Source organism: Seriola aureovittata, chromosome 14 (genome assembly GCF_021018895.1).
Source record: "Seriola aureovittata isolate HTS-2021-v1 ecotype China chromosome 14, ASM2101889v1, whole genome shotgun sequence".
Taxonomy (NCBI): domain Eukaryota; kingdom Metazoa; phylum Chordata; class Actinopteri; order Carangiformes; family Carangidae; genus Seriola; species Seriola aureovittata.
Genome location: NC_079377.1, coordinates 1,397,787 through 1,417,627, shown reverse-complemented (window position 1 = coordinate 1,417,627; position 19,841 = coordinate 1,397,787). Strand labels below are relative to the sequence as shown.

The 19,841-nt window shown below is 43.2% G+C and overlaps 1 protein-coding gene across 4 annotated transcripts in view; it reads right to left on the bottom strand.

Annotated features, from left to right (window-relative positions):
• ltbp1 (latent transforming growth factor beta binding protein 1) overlaps positions 1–19,841 on the bottom strand; it is a 126,236-nt gene that overhangs the window by 55,152 nt on the left and 51,243 nt on the right. For all 4 annotated transcript variants that reach the window (XM_056395071.1, XM_056395072.1, XM_056395073.1 and 1 more), the window contains exons 4-5: positions 16,706–16,851; positions 7,815–7,985 (exon numbers count right to left, since the gene is read on the bottom strand). In XM_056395071.1, the coding sequence (XP_056251046.1) occupies positions 7,815–7,985; positions 16,706–16,851 (317 nt within the window). The remainder of the gene's footprint in view (positions 1–7,814; positions 7,986–16,705; positions 16,852–19,841) is intronic.

Sequence of the window (19,841 nt, the reverse complement as noted above, 5' to 3'; positions counted from 1 at the left end):
CATGAAACCAACACTGAAGAACCAAAACCTGCAGTTCCTCTAATGGCCACTAGAGTCTGGCTCCAACAGTGAGTCAGTCCCCATAGACTCCCATGTTAAAATGTCCAACTATACAGCAGGAATAAACATGTTTGCAGCCTGGCACAAAAACAGTTTTGGTCTCTAGAGCTAATTTCCTCCTTCATGACACCTGTTTATATAACTCACCTGTTTACATTTTTTAAAGGCTTAAAGTTATCTACAATTGAGGGCGTGGCCTCTTTGAGTGACAGGTGGACGAGTGTATGCTTGCCACAAACTGGCATGCACCAAAGTTTCAGCTCCACACATGCCCCTCCTCTTTGTCCATTTTTGGATTAGCTGGGAATTAGGGGAGGAGTCAGACACTAGCAAGATGGCAACAGTGGAGCAGCGCAGTCTGAGCTTCAAAACCGCTCTTCAGAAACCTGTGGGTGACATCGCAGAGGCTACGTCCATCTTTATTTACAGTCTGTGACCAGGTCCAGTGGATAAGTTTACACCTTTTTATTCACAGTGTACTCTCAGGGCTGCCACCTCTGTGTGTTTAATGTCCTGATTACAGCCTCACAATCCTCCACTCTGAGAAACTCAACTGAAAGAAAATTCAGATTGTGATTGACACAAGACGACACATATACTGTACACAGGACTTATTGCATATAAACTGAAAGGCACAGTGAGGAGAAAGCCAAGCTACATAAAGTGCTACACCTGTCTTTTCCCTCAAGTCCTCCTACCTTCCCCTCCACGTTCGACTCACCTCCCAAAGTGCCCCCAAATTTCTATTTGATTTAATCCAACTGTAAAGGATTTGAAACCGTCTGGACTGCAACTGACACAAACGAGCTGGCAGCTGCAGGCGTCTTCAATAAAGGAAGCAAGACCTGAGGCCAGAAAGCTCTCAGCAATTGGCAAGCTGCTGCGCTCACCTGGGAGAAAATATGCCAGAAGAGCTGGAAAAACACCACTTAAATCCTCTCTCCAGAGGCTGCAGCCGGCCAAATGGGATACACACACAACGGCCTGAATCAGGCCAGTTTAAAAATTCATTACTCAAATGAATTGAGTAATTCCATGAATATTTTCTGTTATCACCAAACTATCAGCAACTGGCTGAGTAGTTTTCACCTCACGTTTGTTTGTTTCTACAGAGTTTGCCAGACGAATCACATCGCGACTGAAAAATATGTTGAGAAAAAAATAAGCAAAACAGGAAGTAGAAGAGGAGTAATGTATGCACATGATCCAGGATGAAGATCCAGAATTACTCCTTTAATACAACATTTAAATGTGTTTAACAGCAGCTGGTTGTGGATTTTGCAGAACAGGTAACAGTTGCACATTTGCAGTAAAATAGCTGTGGTTGCAGTAACAGTTGCACTAGTTGCACCCTGGAATGATATTCTATTGAAGGAATGTTTGCACAAATAATTTACCAAGTGTAGTATTTACAGTAAAAGCTCTTATTTCTTCATACACAATGTTTCTCTAATGTTGATAATGTCATCAAACACCCTTTTGATCATACGTTGTGAATGCCACCCGACCCTCCTGGTCTCAGTTGTTGCTTGGACATGGTTGATGTGTGGCTGCCAAATTTAAACAAATGCTCCCTGTGTCAACAAATATAAAAAACACTGTGTTCCCATGTGTTAGCATAAAGCCAGGCGAAGAGGCTATAGCCATGTTAGCAGGTCTGTGAGGCTATACAATGCTGCTTTGAGCTAAATGCTAACATGTTCACAAAAATGAAGCATGACACAGGACAGTAGCAAATACCAGACTTGCTGTACCATAGCAAAACTAACTACACTTTTCAGACAACTGCAGTGGATTTAAAAAGTTCTATATATATCCATATGTTGTACTAAAGCACAGAAGAAGAAGAAGCACATTTCTAAACGTAGCATTATTTACTATAACTGTAGAAAGAGTGAGAGAAGAGAAAGGATATAAAAGATGCAGCCAGTATCATTCAGGATACAGATGGATGAAGACCTGGGCTGGTGAAAAGACATGAGGCATCTATCTAACACATGACCAGGTTACATGTGGTGGAAAAGAAAGTTTACTCCACTGTGATACAATGATTCTTTTGAATAAGTAATAAATGCTCCACAATAAAAGAAATAAAATCAAATAATGACAGCTCTTCAAGTTGATATTTTCCTTCTCTTTGTAAACTCTGATCTTGTGGATATCTCTTTTAACATGTCATCATGGACTGTGGGCGAGTTTCAACACATCCACCCCTTCCTTCCACTGATTCATAAAACAACACTCTGCCCTCATCGCCTCTCTCATCAGGTGTGATAAGTGTGATAAACAAGACGAGTGCGATTTATTCTGTCTTGGCTCTTTGAGCTTGGTCTGGACTGTAAATAAACTTTCATCCTCCCAGCTCCCTGGCTCAGGTCTGCAGTCTATCACAGGGAAGAAGGAAAGAGTGAGGGCAGAGGAGGAGCGAGGCGAGTCTGGACAGGCTCAGGAGTCTGACACTCTGTCTCTACACCGTCAGTCAGATCCAGGTGCAATGAGAAGAATCTACAATTGTCTCTGAGAATTACAGTGTCAACAGCTGATTGAAAAAGAACAAACATCTGTTACACTGCTGTATTCTCTGACTGATACAACCTGTAGATTTATATTGCTCCTGTCCGTGGTGGTCCTGACTGTGGTGGTCCCGACTGTAGTCCTGACTGACGTGGTCCTGACTGACTCGATCCTGACTGCAGTTGTCCTGACTATATCCTGACTGCGCTAGTCCTGGTCCTAACTGCGGTGGTCCTGATTGTAGTCCTGACTGCAGTGGTCCTGACTGTAGTGGTCCTGGTCCTGACTGCGGTGGTCCTGATTGTAGTCCTGACTTCAGTGGTCCTGACTGTAGTGGTCCTGGTCCTGACTGCGGTGGTCCTGATTGTAGTCCTGACTGCAGTGGTCCTGACTGTAGTGGTCCTGGTCCTGACTGCGGTGGTCCTGACTGTAGTGGTCCTGACTGCAGTGGTCTTTGCTGCAGTGGTCTTGACTGTAGTGGTCTTCACTGCAATGGTCCTGACTGCAGTGGTCTTGACTGCAATGGTCTTGACTGCAATGGTCCTGACTGCATTGGTCTAGATTGTAATGGTCCTGACTGCAGTGGTCTTGACTGCAATGGTCTTGACTGCAATGGTCCTGACTGCATTGGTCTAGATTGTAATGGTCCTGACTGCAGTGGTCTTGACTGTAGTGGTCTTGACTGCAGTGGTCTTGACTGTAGTGGTCTTGACTGTAGTGATCTTGACTGTAGTGGTCTTGACTGCAGTGGTCCTGACTGTAGTGGTCTTGACTGTAGTGGTCTTGACTGCAGTGGTCCTGACTGCAGTGGTCTTGACTACAGTGGTCCTGACTGCAATGGTCTTGACTGTAATGGTCTAGACTGTAATGGTCCTGACTGTAGTGGTCTTGACTGTAGTGGTCTTGACTGTAGTGGTCTTGACTGCAGTGGTCCTGACTGCAGTGGTCTTGACTGCAGTGGTCGTGACTGCAGTGGTCTTGACTGCAGTGGTCCTGACTGCAGTGGTCTTGACTGCAGTGGTCCTGACTGCAGTGGTCTTGACTACAGTGGTCCTGACTGCAGTGGTCCTGACTGCAGTGGTCTTGACTGCAATGGTCTTGACTGTAATGGTCCTGACTGTAGTGGTCTTGACTGTAATGGTCCTGACTGCAGTGGTCTAAACTATAATGGTCTTGACTGCAATGGTCTTGACTGTAGTAGTCTTGACTGCAATGGTCCTGACTCAAGTGGTCTTGACTGCAGTGGTCTTGACTGCAGTGGTCGTGACTGCAGTGGTCTTGACTGCAGTGGTCCTGACTGCAGTGGTCTTGACTGCAGTGGTCCTGACTGCAGTGGTCTTGACTACAGTGGTCCTGACTGCAGTGGTCCTGACTGCAGTGGTCTTGACTGCAATGGTCTTGACTGTAATGGTCCTGACTGTAGTGGTCTTGACTGTAATGGTCCTGACTGCAGTGGTCTAAACTATAATGGTCTTGACTGCAATGGTCTTGACTGTAGTAGTCTTGACTGCAATGGTCCTGACTCAAGTGGTCTTGACTGCAGTGGTCTTGACTGTAGTGGTCTTGACTGTAGTGGTCTTGACTGCAGTGGTCCTGACTACAGTGGTCTTGACTGCAGTGGTCCTGACTGCAGTGGTCTTGACTACAGTGGTCCTGACTGCAGTGGTCCTGACTGCAGTGGTCTTGACTGCAATGGTCTTGACTGTAGTGGTCTTGACTGTAGTGGTCTTGACTGCAATGGTCCTGACTCCAGTGGTCTTGACTGCAGTGGTCTTGACTGTAGTGGTCTTGACTGTAGTGGTCTTGACTGCAGTGGTCTTGACTGTAGTGGTCTTGACTGCAATGGTCCTGACTCCAGTGGTCTTGACTGAAGTGGTCTTGACTGTAGTGGTCTTGACTGCAGTGGTCTTGACTGTAGTGGTCTTGACTGCAATGGTCCTGACTCCAGTGGTCTTGACTGCAGTGGTCTTGACTGTAGTGGTCTTGACTGTAGTGGTCTTGACTGCAGTGGTCTTGACTGCAGTGGTCCTGACTGCAGTGGTCCTGACTGCAGTGGTCCTGACTGCAGTAGTCTTGACTGCAGTGGTCTTGACTCTAGTGGTCCTGACTGCAGTGGTCTTGACTGTAGTGGTCTTGACTACAGTGGTCCTGATTGCAGTGATCTTGACTGCAGTGGTCTTGACTGTAGTGGTTGACTGCAGTGGTCTTGACTGTAGTGGTCCTGACTGCAGTGGTCTTGACTGTAGTGGTCTTGACTACAGTGGTCCTGATTGCAGTGATCTTGACTACAGTGGTCCTGACTACAGTAGTCTTGACTGCAGTGCTCTTGACTGTAATGTTCCTGACTGCAGTAGTCTTGACTTTAATGGTCTTGACTGTAGTGGTCTTGACTGCAGTGGTCTTGACTGCAGTGGTCTTGACTGTAATGGTCCTGACTGCAGTGGTCTTGACTGCAGTGGTCTTGACTGCAGTGGTCTTGACTGTAATGGTCCTGACTGCAGTAGTCTTGACTTTAATGGTCTTGACTGTAATGGTCCTGACTGCAGTGGTCCTGACTGCAGTGGTTCTGACTGCAGTGGTCTTGACTGCAGTGGTCTTGACTGCAGTGGTCTTGACTGCAGTGGTCCTGACTGCAGTGGTCTTGACTGCAGTGGTCCTGTCCACTGGTTGGTCGATTGCTCCTCTGTGATGGTTAATAGGTGATAATAAATGCTGGAGTCACAGTGTACACTTAAAAACACACAGTAACACTCAGTTCTGTATCATGACTGATGGAAAATCAAAAGCCTCCATCAATGACCTTTTGTTCTACTTTGTCCACTGTGGACTCTGGAGTGTGTCCACCTTCTCAGGTGCCGATGCAGCTCTGATGTTGAAGCAGAAGCAGCACTGACATGTATTGACCAGACATCACAACAGCTCAGTTCCAGTTAACAGACTAGCAGCGTCGCTCTGGGTCGCCCAGAGTTAACAGCCTGCTGTTTTCTCTCTCTGAGCTGGTCTACCTCCAGTTATACTAATTTGTTCAGCTGAGTCAGACAGGAATTCATCTTGTTCCGCTCTTCCCATGTTTCTGCATGTGTCAGAGCCAGAGACACTGATCTGCTCCTTGTAAGGGCTGAGGCAGGTTCAGACACAGTTTGTCAGGTCTGTGCAACACATTAAAGAACACCCAGTACACAGAAGCTCCAATACACAGGAGGTGACATCCTGACACAGCTATATTACTGTATACATTCACTTCAAGGGCATTTACCCCAGTTTAATCAGGCTACAGTGGCTTCCCAATGTTCAGACAGTGCATCAAGACTTCCAAAGATGCTGTGATCCAAATAAATTGGCAGGTACCAAAACAGGTAAAACATGTTGTACTGTACTGTACTGTACTGACTGTCTGATCACAAGTTACCAGTCCATCAGAGTCCTACAGTAAACAGCTGATGACTGAATTTTATTATTTCAAACAATTCCTAAAACTTCTGTCTTCAAGAGTTCAGGAACAGAGATCCCAAACACAATGATTCAATGAGCCCAAATACATCATCTGTTGTACCTGAGGTAGGAGGAGAACTTCCCTCCCATCTTAATGTCCATTCAAATGCCTCAGTATGTTTCAAACCCAGTGCTTGTGAATCTTCTAACAGCACTCATCTGACAAATGTTTTAACTTTCCAAACTCCGTACTTTGACATCCCTAAAATCAGTGGGTCGACAGGGTCTGACTTGAGCTCTCAAGCATCATAAAATCTATTTGGGTGATTCATTGTGTTGAGACTACAATCTTTTTAGACACTGAGTTCTTAAAAGGAGATCAAGGAGGAAGCTATAGACTTTTCGCCCCACCTTTGGGAGTGGCTGTTCAGAATATCTGAGGTTGGATGAATCTCATATGACCTGGTTAGTTTGAAGCATACTGAGGCCTGTAGCCTCAAAACAGACCTGTCACAAGTTAAACTAAAATCCCCTCCTCGTGGTTGTTTCCTCCACCAACCAGTCAAGTTGCAGTTAACATGGTCACATCTCTCCTTCCTAAATTCCAGCATTGAATAATGGTCAGAAGTTTTTTGCAGAACATTATGATGTCACAGTGAAGTTGACCTTTGACCTTTTTTCAATATGAAGGTTATATGTTATATTTGAGTTTTATTGTGTCATAATTAGTGAATGAATTTGTTAGTTATGGCCAAAAAAGTGTTTTGTGAGGTCACAGTGACATTGACCTTTGATCTTTGACCACCAAATTCTAATCTGTTCATCTTTGAGTACAAGTGAATATCTGTGCCAAATTTTAAGAAGTTCCTTCAAGGCATTACTGAGATATCATGTCAACGAGAATGACTGACGGTCGCCGGTGCGGAGGAATAAAAAGAGCATCCTAAAATCTCCAACATCTCCAACATGTTGAATGTAGAGTAACATGTACAGTAACTGCCACACATCAAATTAAAAACTAAATAAAAACTACATTCTTGAAGCAGATTAGAATTCAGTTTGTCAAACCACCTGCAGATGGTGAAAACTCGGCTACCTCTAAAGTTGAATCAGTGCCTGTTTTTTGTTGATGTCATTGTTTTTGTTGGGGGTTTCTTTGGTCAATACAAAATTGACAACTTGTCACCATATTATCAGCAGCTGATTTGTGTCACTAGATGAATCTCAGTCCAGTTCTCCCTCTCTTTTAGTTCTGTATTTGGTCTCCACCAGCTCCTGAGAGAAACACCTGTTCACCAGCTGCTGTTTGACCGTGTGTGTCTGCTGTTTGGTGATGGACGGGTAGTGGACAGTGTGTTAACAGGGATGAGAGCAGTGAGACTCAATCAAATCAGGTACATTTTCAGCCGTAAAACCAAAGCAATGATGTGAAATCTGCTCAACTGCGGAGTTGGTAATAACCGACTCCTTCCTTTTTACACACATCACATGAATTGTTTTCTGTGATAACACCACAGACAGAAGGTCTGATGTTTTAAAGGATGTTAGACAGTTAACAGCTGCCACAGATCACAGTGACAAACAGCATTGATTTTTTTTTATTCAGCTGATTTTAAACAGAGATCACTGTCTGTGAATCCTGCACATCATGTTCAGTTAAAGCTCAAGGCGTTTATATGTTTTCCATCAACAGCTTTAATATCACAGACTGGGTGGTAGACAGAAGCACCACCCATAGAGAGCAGTGTGTGTGTGTGTGTGTGTGTGTGTGTGTGTGTGTGTGTGTGTGTGTGTGCGTGATAACTCACCTACTCTGAAGTTGGGTGCAGTCAGTGTGTCTGTAGCGTGGCCGTTCTCACTGATGATGGTGGTGGTGTTTCCCTGCTCACAGTTGTTGTGACACTTGCCTCCAGTGCAGGTCAGTTTGCAGATGGTGGGTGTGAAGACCACCTTGATCCTCCCAGTGTGGTTGCCCACTGCTGCTGAGAACATGGCACCCACCATGAGGAGGAGGGGGAGAAATCTGGTTATACTCTGATCCATGGGGAAAAAAAGTAAGACCACTTTCAGACTGAAGCTCTTCAACAATCAGCTGGTGAGGCTCCAAAACAACGACAAATTATCTACTGTGTAATTTTCAATTCTGAAAAACTAGTGATGTGTCTCCTCCCTGCATTTATTTCCTCTGTATCTGTTCCTCCTCCACTGATCCTAAGTCCAGTGGCGCCTCTGAAACGTGAGCAGCAAAAAAAAAAAAAAAAAAATGTGGGAGGGAGAGAAGTCGGCAAACAAAACTCTGGGACGTGGTCCAGTTCTTCATCACACTGTAAGTCTCTGAGAGGTGGATACCCAGCTTTCTTCCAACATAGACACACAGCAGGCATGGCACCTTCAGCTCTCAGCCTGCACTCCGTCCTCTGCACTTTTCTTCTCATTCTTTCCTCCTCTTTACTTTTTACTCTTCAGTTTTTAGCAAATTAGGAAGAAATCCCAGCAGCATTTAGAAGTGCTGTACGACAGGTAAAGCAGCAGATAACTGCATATTTCAGGGAAATCTTTCAAATGTGTATACAAGAACTGAACTTGGCGCAAATCCTCCTTGGGTAATACTGTTAGCCACTTCAAAAGTTAAGGTGGCTGCTGTTTCTGGCAAGGAAATGTTATTTTTTTGCAATAAGTTCATCCACTATTTTCTCATATGAATGATCCTGGTGTTAGATCAAACATTTTTACAATATAGAAAGTGAAATTTATTGCACTGTAAAAAGTATATTTCAGCAAAAATATTACTCACAAAAAGGCTCGCTAACTAGCCTAGCGCTAGCAAATTAGCCTGGTGGTGTAATCAAGTAGACTGTTGACTCTTACAGAACTTTTTGTTCATCATTCATAATAAAACGTTTACAAATACATTGTGTTTTATGCAGAATAATTCACATTACGTATTAGACATTGCACAAATAAAGCTCTGAGGAAATTTAAGAGTTGTAAATGTGACACATCCTCATAGTTTAAAACAGGATTACATTACCAAATCAGTGAAATCTGTGGGTAAAGTTCTGTGGTAAAATATGTTTTCTATGCCAGAAATGGCGGCCATCTTGAAAATTTCAAGTGGCTAATGGGATTTTTCAAATTAATGGGCCCAGAGAGACAAACATACCTGTTTTTGTGCTTATATCCACATTTGAAAGATTATTGCAGCTATCTGCTGCACAGGAGCTTATCTATCCCTGTCTGCTGAGTTTTATTCCCCACCTTCATAAACTCAGCCCTCAGTACTGACTGACAGGAAGGAGAGAGGAGTGAATAGTACAAACATCCTGTCACAGTTAATCTGTCTACATGCTGTGCAGTGATGCCTCACATACATCTCTTCAGGTACATTTAACCTCTGCTTTCCTCTCTTCTCTGAGCCTTCCCCTCTGGGCTGTGTCAGATCCAAGCCCCTGTCTCCAACTCTCAGTGCTGCGTCTGAGGCTGTCAGCTGTTCACACTGAAGAGCACAGATGCTCCGAGTGGAACGGAGCAGCCAGAGGAATGTGTTCTGAACCTGAGAGGAAGGAAAACCACTGATTAACATGTCCCAGGCTACCTACGCATCCACAGGGGACCTAATATGATGTAGTGATTACAACTGAGGGCTAATGGAAAGGAGGTTTGAGAAAAGCTGCCAAGATCATATATGGAGGTCCAGGATTTGAAGTCTAAACATGGTCTGTCTGAGTCCCTTTAGAGAGAAGATTATTTCCAAAAAGAAATGAAGGAGGAAAAGATGTGACGAGGTTCTGACGTTTTCAGTCGTACAAACCACAAACGTAAAGAAAAGTTTCAGAACACACAATCACACACTGACTGTTACATTAGACGACAGCTAAATCTAAGTTATTCATGGTTACTGATGCTGTTAAAGCTTTAACACAGTGGTAAAATTATAGTCAGGACTACATACATCCAGTTGCATTATGGGAGATGTACGATCCAGCGTTTTTGGATCTTAACTCATACTAGAGACTACATCGATCTCTGATGTTTCAATGCTGACCAGTCTAAATCTGTCTCCTGTGAGTTCCCCAACTTTATGGGAGTGACATGTAAATTGCTGGAGTACCACTTTAAGGTCTGTAGAAAATCCTGGTCATGGTTCAAAGGTTATATTTGTAACTTTTCACTATTGCAACATGGTTTCTTGCTAGGAGCGGGTGGTGGTGAAGTGAGTCGGACTGCAGCTAGCTGGTTAGCATGCTAACTTCAACAGAAGTAAAGACAAGAGTTAACATTGGTGTTTGCTTCCACCTCTGGAGACAGCTGCTGGTGAGTAAAGGAAATATATTTGATGCTGAACTCACAACGTTTCCTGAAGTTAGCATGCTAACCAGCTAGCTCCAGCCTGGGTTGGCCTGTCTACTCATTTTCTTTAACTTTTTTTTTGGAGTTATTTTTTTGGGCAGTTTTTGCCTTTATTTGGATAGGGACAGAGAGAGTGACAGGAAAGTTGGGGAGAGAGAGGGGACGACATGCAGCAAAAGGCCATGGGTCAGACTCGTACCCATGGCCTCTGTGGTAAGGACAGAGCCTAAGTGGTACGCGCACTACCAGTTGAGCCACCGGGGCACCCCGACTTCTCATTTTCTGATACCGAGTCACTGTTGCATCCAGTCTGTCCTGAAGCAAGTAGTGCTGCTCAAAGGACGTATTGTGAAGCTCTTGTCTTGTAAAGACAATGATGGCTGAAGGTCTCGGCAAGATTGGTCAGAAAACAGCTGTTAATGCTCATGTTAGCTATGTACCAATAGCAAAATTTACAAATAACTCCTTTAAAGAAACCAACTATGTCATAGTTCATTCAGCCACAAAGTTTGGCTTGTCCGATAAAAGTAAAGACAGGTCATTGTATGTGTTTGACCCATTGACCAAAGCTGCTGCTGTTCTGCTGACGACAATCTCAGGGTAGTAAAAATGAAACCAGCCTTAACTTCTCTTCACCATAAAACAATCAGTTCCACCATGTCAAACCGGCCCTGACAAGGCTCTGAGCAGAGCTCCCTGGACAGCCATGATAAAACATGTCTTGATCCTCTAAACCCTCCCTCCTCCTCCAACTCTGTGCCTCTGTCAGTACACACACGTTGCTGGCAGATTTCTCTGGTTGTGTGGAGCATATGGAAAGAGAGTCAGCAGAGCATCTCAGACACAACACAGACATCAATCAACCTGAGGGAAGAAAATGTTCAGGGGGAGGTTCAGCCAGGCTGCAGGGAGATGGTAGAGTCACTACTGAAGTCAGGGGGTCACTTCTGTCTGTCTGATGTTTTTCATTGGGCCACAGTGGGTTTATTTATCTGAGCCAGGGGGGAGATTAAAAGAGGCATCAGAGGAGAGACTGAAACCAGGACTGAGTAGGAGGGAGAAGACGGGTCATTTGCACCTCTTGGCTGCTACTTACAGAAAATTAACACATACGTTCTCTTGATCATCAAGTAGCTGACTGTTTTTTTTTTAACGGATTTTATTCGCAGCACACATCATGATATCTTTACCCCTTTCCCTGGGTTGGAGAATGGCACCAACTATACACATTTTACACATCTGTTTACTGTTGCTGGGGAGTATTACGTCATATTTGAAACACTACATATATATATATATATAATAAAGCCTTGTGTGTGGAGTCTGATAAATGTCTTCGAGTGATGTTACTTGAGTCAGCTTCAGTTGGGGCTGAAGACCCGTCTGGTCTTCAATCAACCCAAAAGGTCACATGTCACCCTACAGCTCATCGACATCCACTGTCTACCCATGACCTCCTGAATCAGATTCAGTCATTAATGCTACCTTCAGAATCTTCTGGATGTGCTCCATCTATTTGAACTCAATCATTCAGCATTAAGCTCCTTCTCAGCCGCTGTTTTCCTCCAAGGAATGTGGTCTGTCATTACCACACACGACAATCTCAGTCCAGACTGTTCCAAGATTCATTGCACGCCAGTAATGAAAGTAAACAATGCTGACAGAGAGGATTACACTGTTACGGCTCAGTTCAACAGCTAATAGTACAACCTCAAGTCTTAGTGAAAAAAAGGTTACATGTCACGGTTTCTAGGCAACAGGTGCTGTGCTCTGCGATGCAATGGTAAGGGCACAGCTGGTGATGTGCAACGAAAATCCTCCATAGACCAGGCAGTCTCATTTCGGTTCGGCCTTCGCAATCTACGACGGTTACGAAGGTCCACACCTTTGTAGGAGGATGTGGCACTGAATTAGGACACAGATATGAAGTAAAAAAAAAGAATGTATCTCTGGTTCTGCAGCATCAATTTTGATCCTGTTTTTTAAACTGTCCATCATACGTCCGACAGTGTTGTAGGTATTTAAGCTTTTGGCTTCATCAAGTCATTGACATAGAGGTGAATAAGTCAAGCCAAAGAGGCGACAAAGTCAGTTTTCTCAGAAAGAAGGAGGCATGAACAACAACTTCTCAGTCTCAGAGGTAGAGTTCAGGACGGCCAAAAGCTGAAACAAAAAATCTCTAAAAATGAACTGGTCTTACAGTGAAGTGACTATTTCCTTTCTCCCTGCCCCTTAGAACAAGTTGAGGTGCTGAAGTCCCGACTCTGAGTGGTCACTGTGGTGATGGTAAGATGATCCTCTCTGCCCAAACCTTCAGTGAGGGCTGAGACCATGGCCGTCCGTCAGAGGGTGTTTGGGCCGTGTGAGGGAGCTGAGGGAGAGCTGAGGGGAGATGGGGAATAACTTTCCCAGATGTGGCACCAAAGCCAGTTGCTGACAGGTTGTTTGTCACATGGGAAGGGGCTGACAGAAAGGCTGTGGGCTTCTTGTTTTAGTGCAAACATGTCAGTGAAGCACTGGCTGCACGCTGCCCAAAAGCCAGCCATGCTATTCTCATTAGTTTAGCCTCAAAGGCCTGAAATGCTATTTGTAGACACGCAACTTTGCTTTAAGTGGTAAACAATGAAGGAAACATGTATGAACTCATTAACTCCACCTCCAACACTAGGATGGATAAACAGAGGTTGAAAGACTGTTTCCTGTTTGACGAGGGAAAATGTTACAGATGATGTCGACAGTATGGGTCCATTGTAGGGGTTTGTGGGTATTTTGGTGCTCTTTCCTGTCAACAGTTAACATTTAGGACTCATGAGTCAAATAACATGAAGCAAAAGTTTATGCTGCAAATTGTGTCACACAAGGAGTTTGTCATTATTACTTAAAGACTTCAGCTTTTATCAGTGAAGTCACAGTCAGAGTGCACTGCTCTGATTCTTTTAAACTATCTAGTACAAAGGGAAAGGAACGTTCAGTACATCATTGATATATTATTGAAATTCATGTAATATAGGATCATACGCTCACTGAGTACCTTACACCTGCTTATTCATTCAATTATCCAGGGGTTTCCACAGTATTACACTCTGGTTCATGGGCTGGGCCTCTACAGGGAGGTCCTTTGTTCAGCTCCTCCTCCTTCCACCACTCCTCGCTCTTAAAATATCAACAGAGACAATGACAGAAGACAAATTCTTCAGGCTCATTGTTACATTAAGAACCAGGACTCAGTCACAAGGAGTCTGGATCTGCCTAAACTTTAGTTACATACTAACGTTGAAATTTATCCCATTCACACTGGGCGGATCGATGGCTATCTGGTCTCTATGTGTAAATGCATCCAGTAAGTTTTCAAAAGGGATTTAAATCTGATTGCTCAGTCCACCTTTAGAGTTTGGGTTTGACTGAAGTTTACATATTTAACTTTTACTCCCCCACAGTGCAACTCTGTCAGTCACATATCCACTCACTGCCTGATTTCCTTACTACATTCAGTCTCCTCTGTCCTCGTGACAACAGCAGCTGACATTACACTAAATGACAGTGATTATTATTATTATCATTATAACAGCACAGTCCCTATATGAGTATGATCAAATACAAGATACACTGAGCTGCTGATGAACAGACATTTTTGTCTCACTTGTGGTTCATAAAAACATGAGCAAGATTAAATGAAAGTGTCTCGTCTGAATTTTATTTATATGAAAACTGTAAACCGGGCCTAAATGGCTCAGATAAGGGATTTAAAAGTGGATTTGAAATCAGATTCAGATTCAATAAAAAGCTACTAAAGCTTATATTCATATATATTTTACAATCTTTTATTTCTTCTCTGACTGAAAAAATAAAACCTGGAAAAACCACAGTCAAATTTCAATTGCAATCACAATCAGAAATTTGGTCAAAAATTTGCGATTAGATATTTTTGTCACACTACGATGAATCCTCTCTGTCTCAGTACTGGTTCAGTATAAAACACTCTTTGTAGACCATATACAGTACTTACAATAAGTCCAGAGGCCATATATATGCAACCAGTAATTCTCTCTGGTTTTCCGACAAATGTGCTGAACATGAATGACTCCCTCTCCCCTCTCTATATGTGTTTGTCCCATTTCCTTCTGCACCTTTGATGTCTGGCCATTTCTCTGGCATTTACATACTGCTGGCTGAAATTAAACTGAGCAGAGGAGGTTATTTTGAAACTGGGTCTGGCTCAATGTGGCCAGGTCTGGGTCTGCGCAGCCAAACACCAACACTGTTCTGTCTGCTGACCTCCCATTAATATCCCTCAGGCCAGAGGCACAACCACTCAAAGTGTAGTCTGCACAGAAAAATATTGACTTATTCATAGACGCGTACTGGAGAGTCTGACGCTGGATTTTGGCCTTGAATTTATGACAAACCACAATAACCAACCACCAGCTTGTGAATTATGGCTGTTGTTGATCTGTAGGAGTTTGACCACCTGCCAACGTTGGTCCAGAAAACTTTCTCTTTTCTGTCTAAACGGATTGAGCTGCTCTGATATGAAGTGTCTCATAAAAATGTGAATGCAACAAGACACTGGGATCTGTCCTAGGAACTGAAGTGTGACCCTCAGTGTGAGTTCATGCTGACTGACTGTTGACCCAGCAGTGCTGACCTTTTTCCATTACACACCTTCTTCCTGCTCATCACCTGATTCTCAAACTATCTGCACTGAAGACAGACAGACAGACCACAATCAATCCCACCCTCACAGTCCAACGTCTCAAATCATAACACCTCAGTCCATCCACGGGATGTCTTGGCAAACAGCATTTTGACTTTGGCAAAAAATTGAAAATGGATAGAAAATAGAAAACGTGAAGGGTCTAAAGACTTTGTGAAGCCGCTGCGAATGGGAAGCAGGTAAAAGTTGTTCAGATGCACTTGTTCATTTCTATCGAGGCTCTTGTTGTTTCAGCAAAGTGAGGGGTTCTCCCCCGAGGACACCACTATTTCATCCCAAGAATAAAGAACCCTTTCCAGGGAGTCCCAGGATTTCTCACTTGGCCAAATGATTGGTTTCCAAAGCAGAATCAAACCTTAAAACTAAAATATGATGTTCTGTAGAAAAAGAGATAATGATTTCTTCTTATCATTACTTGAATTTCATTGTAAGCTACTCACAGAGTTTACCCATGTGTCTCTTGAACTGAAAGTTCACAAAATTAGTAATAAACTTTCACATCTTCTCCATTGCAAGTCCCTGAACTCATTTTGACATGTGAAGCTTTCATGGACTTTCCCACAGCTAATACACGTGGTTTAAATTGGGTCATTGTTTTCTTGATTTATCCTGCCTTTTAACATCAGGCAAACATTGGGTCATTACAGTAATCTACCTCTGTTATAATGGAGCCGGCCCCTGAACCACAGACTGACTGGTTTTATCTCTGATGATTGAACATTATAGTGTGAGTCTCTAAAACTAAAGGAGCTATTTGTAAGTTTTGCTATTGCTACATCGCTAACAATACCATTAACAGCTGTTAACTTACCAATCTGGAAGAAACATTGTGAGCTCTGTATCAAACTTTATTCCTTTACTCACCAACAGCTGTCTCAAAAGTTGGAATCAAACACCAATGTTAACTCTTGTTTTGCTTCTATTTCTTTCACTTCATCTCTTCTACTGAAGTCAGCATGCTAACCAGCTAGCTCTGGCTCTGTCAGTCAGTCTCCTTATTTTCCGATACTGAGTAACTGTAGCGTCCAGTCTGCCCTGAAGAAGTAGCTGCTCAGAGGACATATTATAACCTCTGAAAGTTATAAGGCTGAAGGTCTTGGCAAGACTGGTCAGTAAACAGCTGTTAAAGCTAATGTTAGCTATGTAGCAATAGCAAAACTTACAAATAGCCTAGCTCCTTTAAATTACTGTTCCTGAAACTACCTTCACTAAAGAACCAAAATCTTTAAACTAAAAATTTATGTATGTAGCTTTTAGTTTAAATTACTGCTGAACACTTTTTCAACAAGTGTTGCTTTAGATTTTTTAATGTGCCTTTCTCCATCACTGGAATCCACTGGTTTTCAAATTACTCCTGTACAAAAATCAACCTGCAGAGACGTGATGAGACATGTAAACCATCACAGTGAACATCATGTCCACTTTAGTATCTATTAAAATTATTTTTGCACAGTGATGTTAGTGTGAACTGAAGTGAAAAGTGAGCATTTGGCAATGTCACAATCAACGTGACTGTGATGGATCGAGTCTCTGGAAGCTGATTTTTGAGAACCGCAGGGAACTGGAAACTGGACAAATGTAAGGAAATGTACTGGAAAATATCTTCAAAATCATTATGTAGAGTTTCCCACTCACCATGGAAGGGGTTGTGTCCCACTCTCAGGGGGATCGGTCTCTCTGGTTGGGACTGGACGTGGGTCTGTGTGGTGTGTGTGTGGTAGTATTTGGGCTTTATAATGTACTGATGGTTCTGTACTGGGTGCATGGGAATGGGCCGGATCCTGGAGGGGGAGAGGAAAACATAGTCAAATACAATAAATTCATCATTTTAAAATTAAATAGCAACACAAACTAACAAATCTATGACATAGATATACAGTCAACGCTGTTGGTATTTGCACAATTAGGGCTCTAAGCTTCAGCACATTCAATTTGAGTTGGGTTCAATCAGAAAAATTGGCGGACTGAGGAGCACATGTCCTGTGGATGAAAATGATTTGCATGAAGAGAAAGTTCTTTGTGACTGCGCTGCGGGTCAGGAACACTCTCTGGGATGTAGGCGGACATCGTACAGATCCTACTTCAAGACCAGAACCTCAGAGAATTCACCACAAGATGTAGGCCCCTGGTAAGACTCAGAAACAGAAACCAGACTGCACTTCTGTCAAAGTGATGGGAAGAAGAAAGTAACTGTGTTTCCAAATAACTGTCAAACGGATCAACTAGGCTGCATAGTGTTGTCAGAAGGTGGCGGTATAGGCTATGTTACACAAGGAACCAGAAACAAAACCGGTTGTTTGCCAAACACCAAAAACCTTGAAGAGAAAGAAGAAACAAATCTAGTCGCCTTGGCGATCTGTGAGAGAAAAATGGAGAGAGGGGTCCAGGACAAGTTGTAATTATTCTTTCATGTCAACTAGTACTGGCCAAGTTTCATTATGTCCAGAGGTGAAGAAATAGAAATGTGTTTTGTGTGGGTGTAACATGAGTTAAATGTTTACTACGTCAAAACTTATTCAGAAAAGCCAAGTCCAAGTGAGTGTAAAACTTTTTGCACAATTGATTTCCATCAACCTTTTCTGATGCAACACTTCAAAATGTGCACCACCCAGATACACCTAGATACCGATACAGCCAATCATAGGCTATATGGAGAGAGAGAGAGAGAGAGAGATCGAGAGGAGAGAGAGGGAGAGCGAGAGAGACCGACATCATGATGATGTCATGATGATGTCACATCTCCTCTAGATTTTAAATGTGTTTCAGAAAGGCTCTGATCTGGGAAACAGAAATCCATCAGACAGTCTGGCACTATACCAGCAGACAAGTCCAGTCAGAACAGCAGGGGCCCTGTTAAGGGGGCACAAAGGGGGTGGAATCAACGACAATACAAACAGACCACAGTGCCTTGCTGCTGCTGTTTGCTGCACGAGAACCCTTTGGCAGTGGTTGGGGGGCTTCTTATCAAAGAATAGCATATATAAGGTGATCTGCTGCACTTATATTAAATAATATCTACAGCTCAGGTTGTATTTGCTGTCTGTCTCACCTGTTGCTTCCTCTCCAACAGCAGCCTGTTGGCTGCCTCCTCCTCCTCCTTCACTCCTTCATCTCTCTCTTCATTAGCTTCTCTCCCTTCCTGACCCTCTCCTGCTGCTTCAGCTGCCACAGCAGCTCTGGGTGAAGCCTGGAAACATTCAAATCTAATTGACTGGATAGCTAATCACACTGGTCAGACTCTTCAGCTCTCCCATGTGTGTTCTATTCAGGTTCTAGGTTCTCTGTCTGACACCTCTGGTCCAGACTGTCGCTGTGCCTCCTCAGGAGACAAAGTCTTTGAAGTATTTTTCAATATAATAAGAATAATCAGCATCTGACTTAAAGAAATAACATGAACATTATCCGCTTGCACCATCAGACGATGTTGATGAGCAACTATACTAACCGTAACTATACTATCCTTCCTCTTGTGCATGATCATGTCCAAGTACTCATCATCTGGACCGTGTACCCATAGAAATTAAAATATTTCCTGTTAGATAAGATTAGCCATAAATTAACTATCAGCATTTTTTGGTCAATCTGCCAAAAAAATTGACATATTTATTTAAACCTGTGGTAAACTGTCAAAGCAGGTGTTTTTGGCTGGACCATAACCACAGGACCAGTCCTGAGTGATAAAGTTACACCATTGGTTGGCCAGCCAAGTGTTGGAATTTCCCCATTGGTTGTTTTGGCGCAAACGGGTTCTATTACGTAACCATGGGTGTTTACAAGCAGTGTTGCCAACAAGATATTTTGGACAAACCCTGTCTGATTTCTGTAGAAGAGAGTCTTCTGTACTGCCCCGCAAGTGAGAGCAGACACACCTCTCTACGTCTCTCATTCAGCTTGACCACACATGTCGTCTGAACGGACCGCATTTCAGACAGTTTCAAACTTGTCCTGTTGTCATGACACAGAAAAACATGTCAACAGCTTTATTGTGAATTCAGCTGCATGAAAATACTGTTTGTGAGAGCACGGAGAAGAGGAGAGAAGAGAACAGATAAAGAGCTGAAACGAGTAAACACTTTGCATTTTGTAGCAAACTTGGTGGAGGGAAGGGGAATGGACCAAAGAAGAGCCAATATTTGGTGTGGATCCGGTTAAAGGAGTGCATCCAATTACTAAACATTGTTGAGGAATGGTTCCTCAGGAAATAATGTTTGGATCTTGAAAAACTATCAGACACATTAATAGTGTTGAGAGTTTGTACAGTTTGGTGCAGATTCAGGCAATAATCTGGCTCTGACAGACATATGTAGGGTTGTTTGACCTTGGTGGAGGTCTGACAGCTGATAGAAACCAGCTACTGTCACAGCAGAGACTGAGGCAGCCAGAAGAGGTTGAAAGTTTCAATCTACAGAGAGCAGCGCAACAGCATCTTTCTGCCCCTGGTGATTCACTGATTTACCCTTTGAAGGATTAAATCTGTTGCCATCACCTGTCTTTTAAGACTGTTCTTAGATGGATGACTTGTACGGATTAGTGTCAGAAAACACTGCAGTGTCCTTATATTGATCCTCTGAAATGACATCACTTCCTCAAGTATTCCCAAATTCTTCAAGTTCTTCAAGACCAGCGTCATCATCCTCCACTTCCTCTCACCACTCCTTTCCCGTCTTATCAGTCTTGACTTTGACAACACTACTGGGCTGAAAACCTCAATAATATCTTCAGTAGATTCTGTTACACAGTCATTTCAGAGAATGAGTCCTCTAAGTCCAGA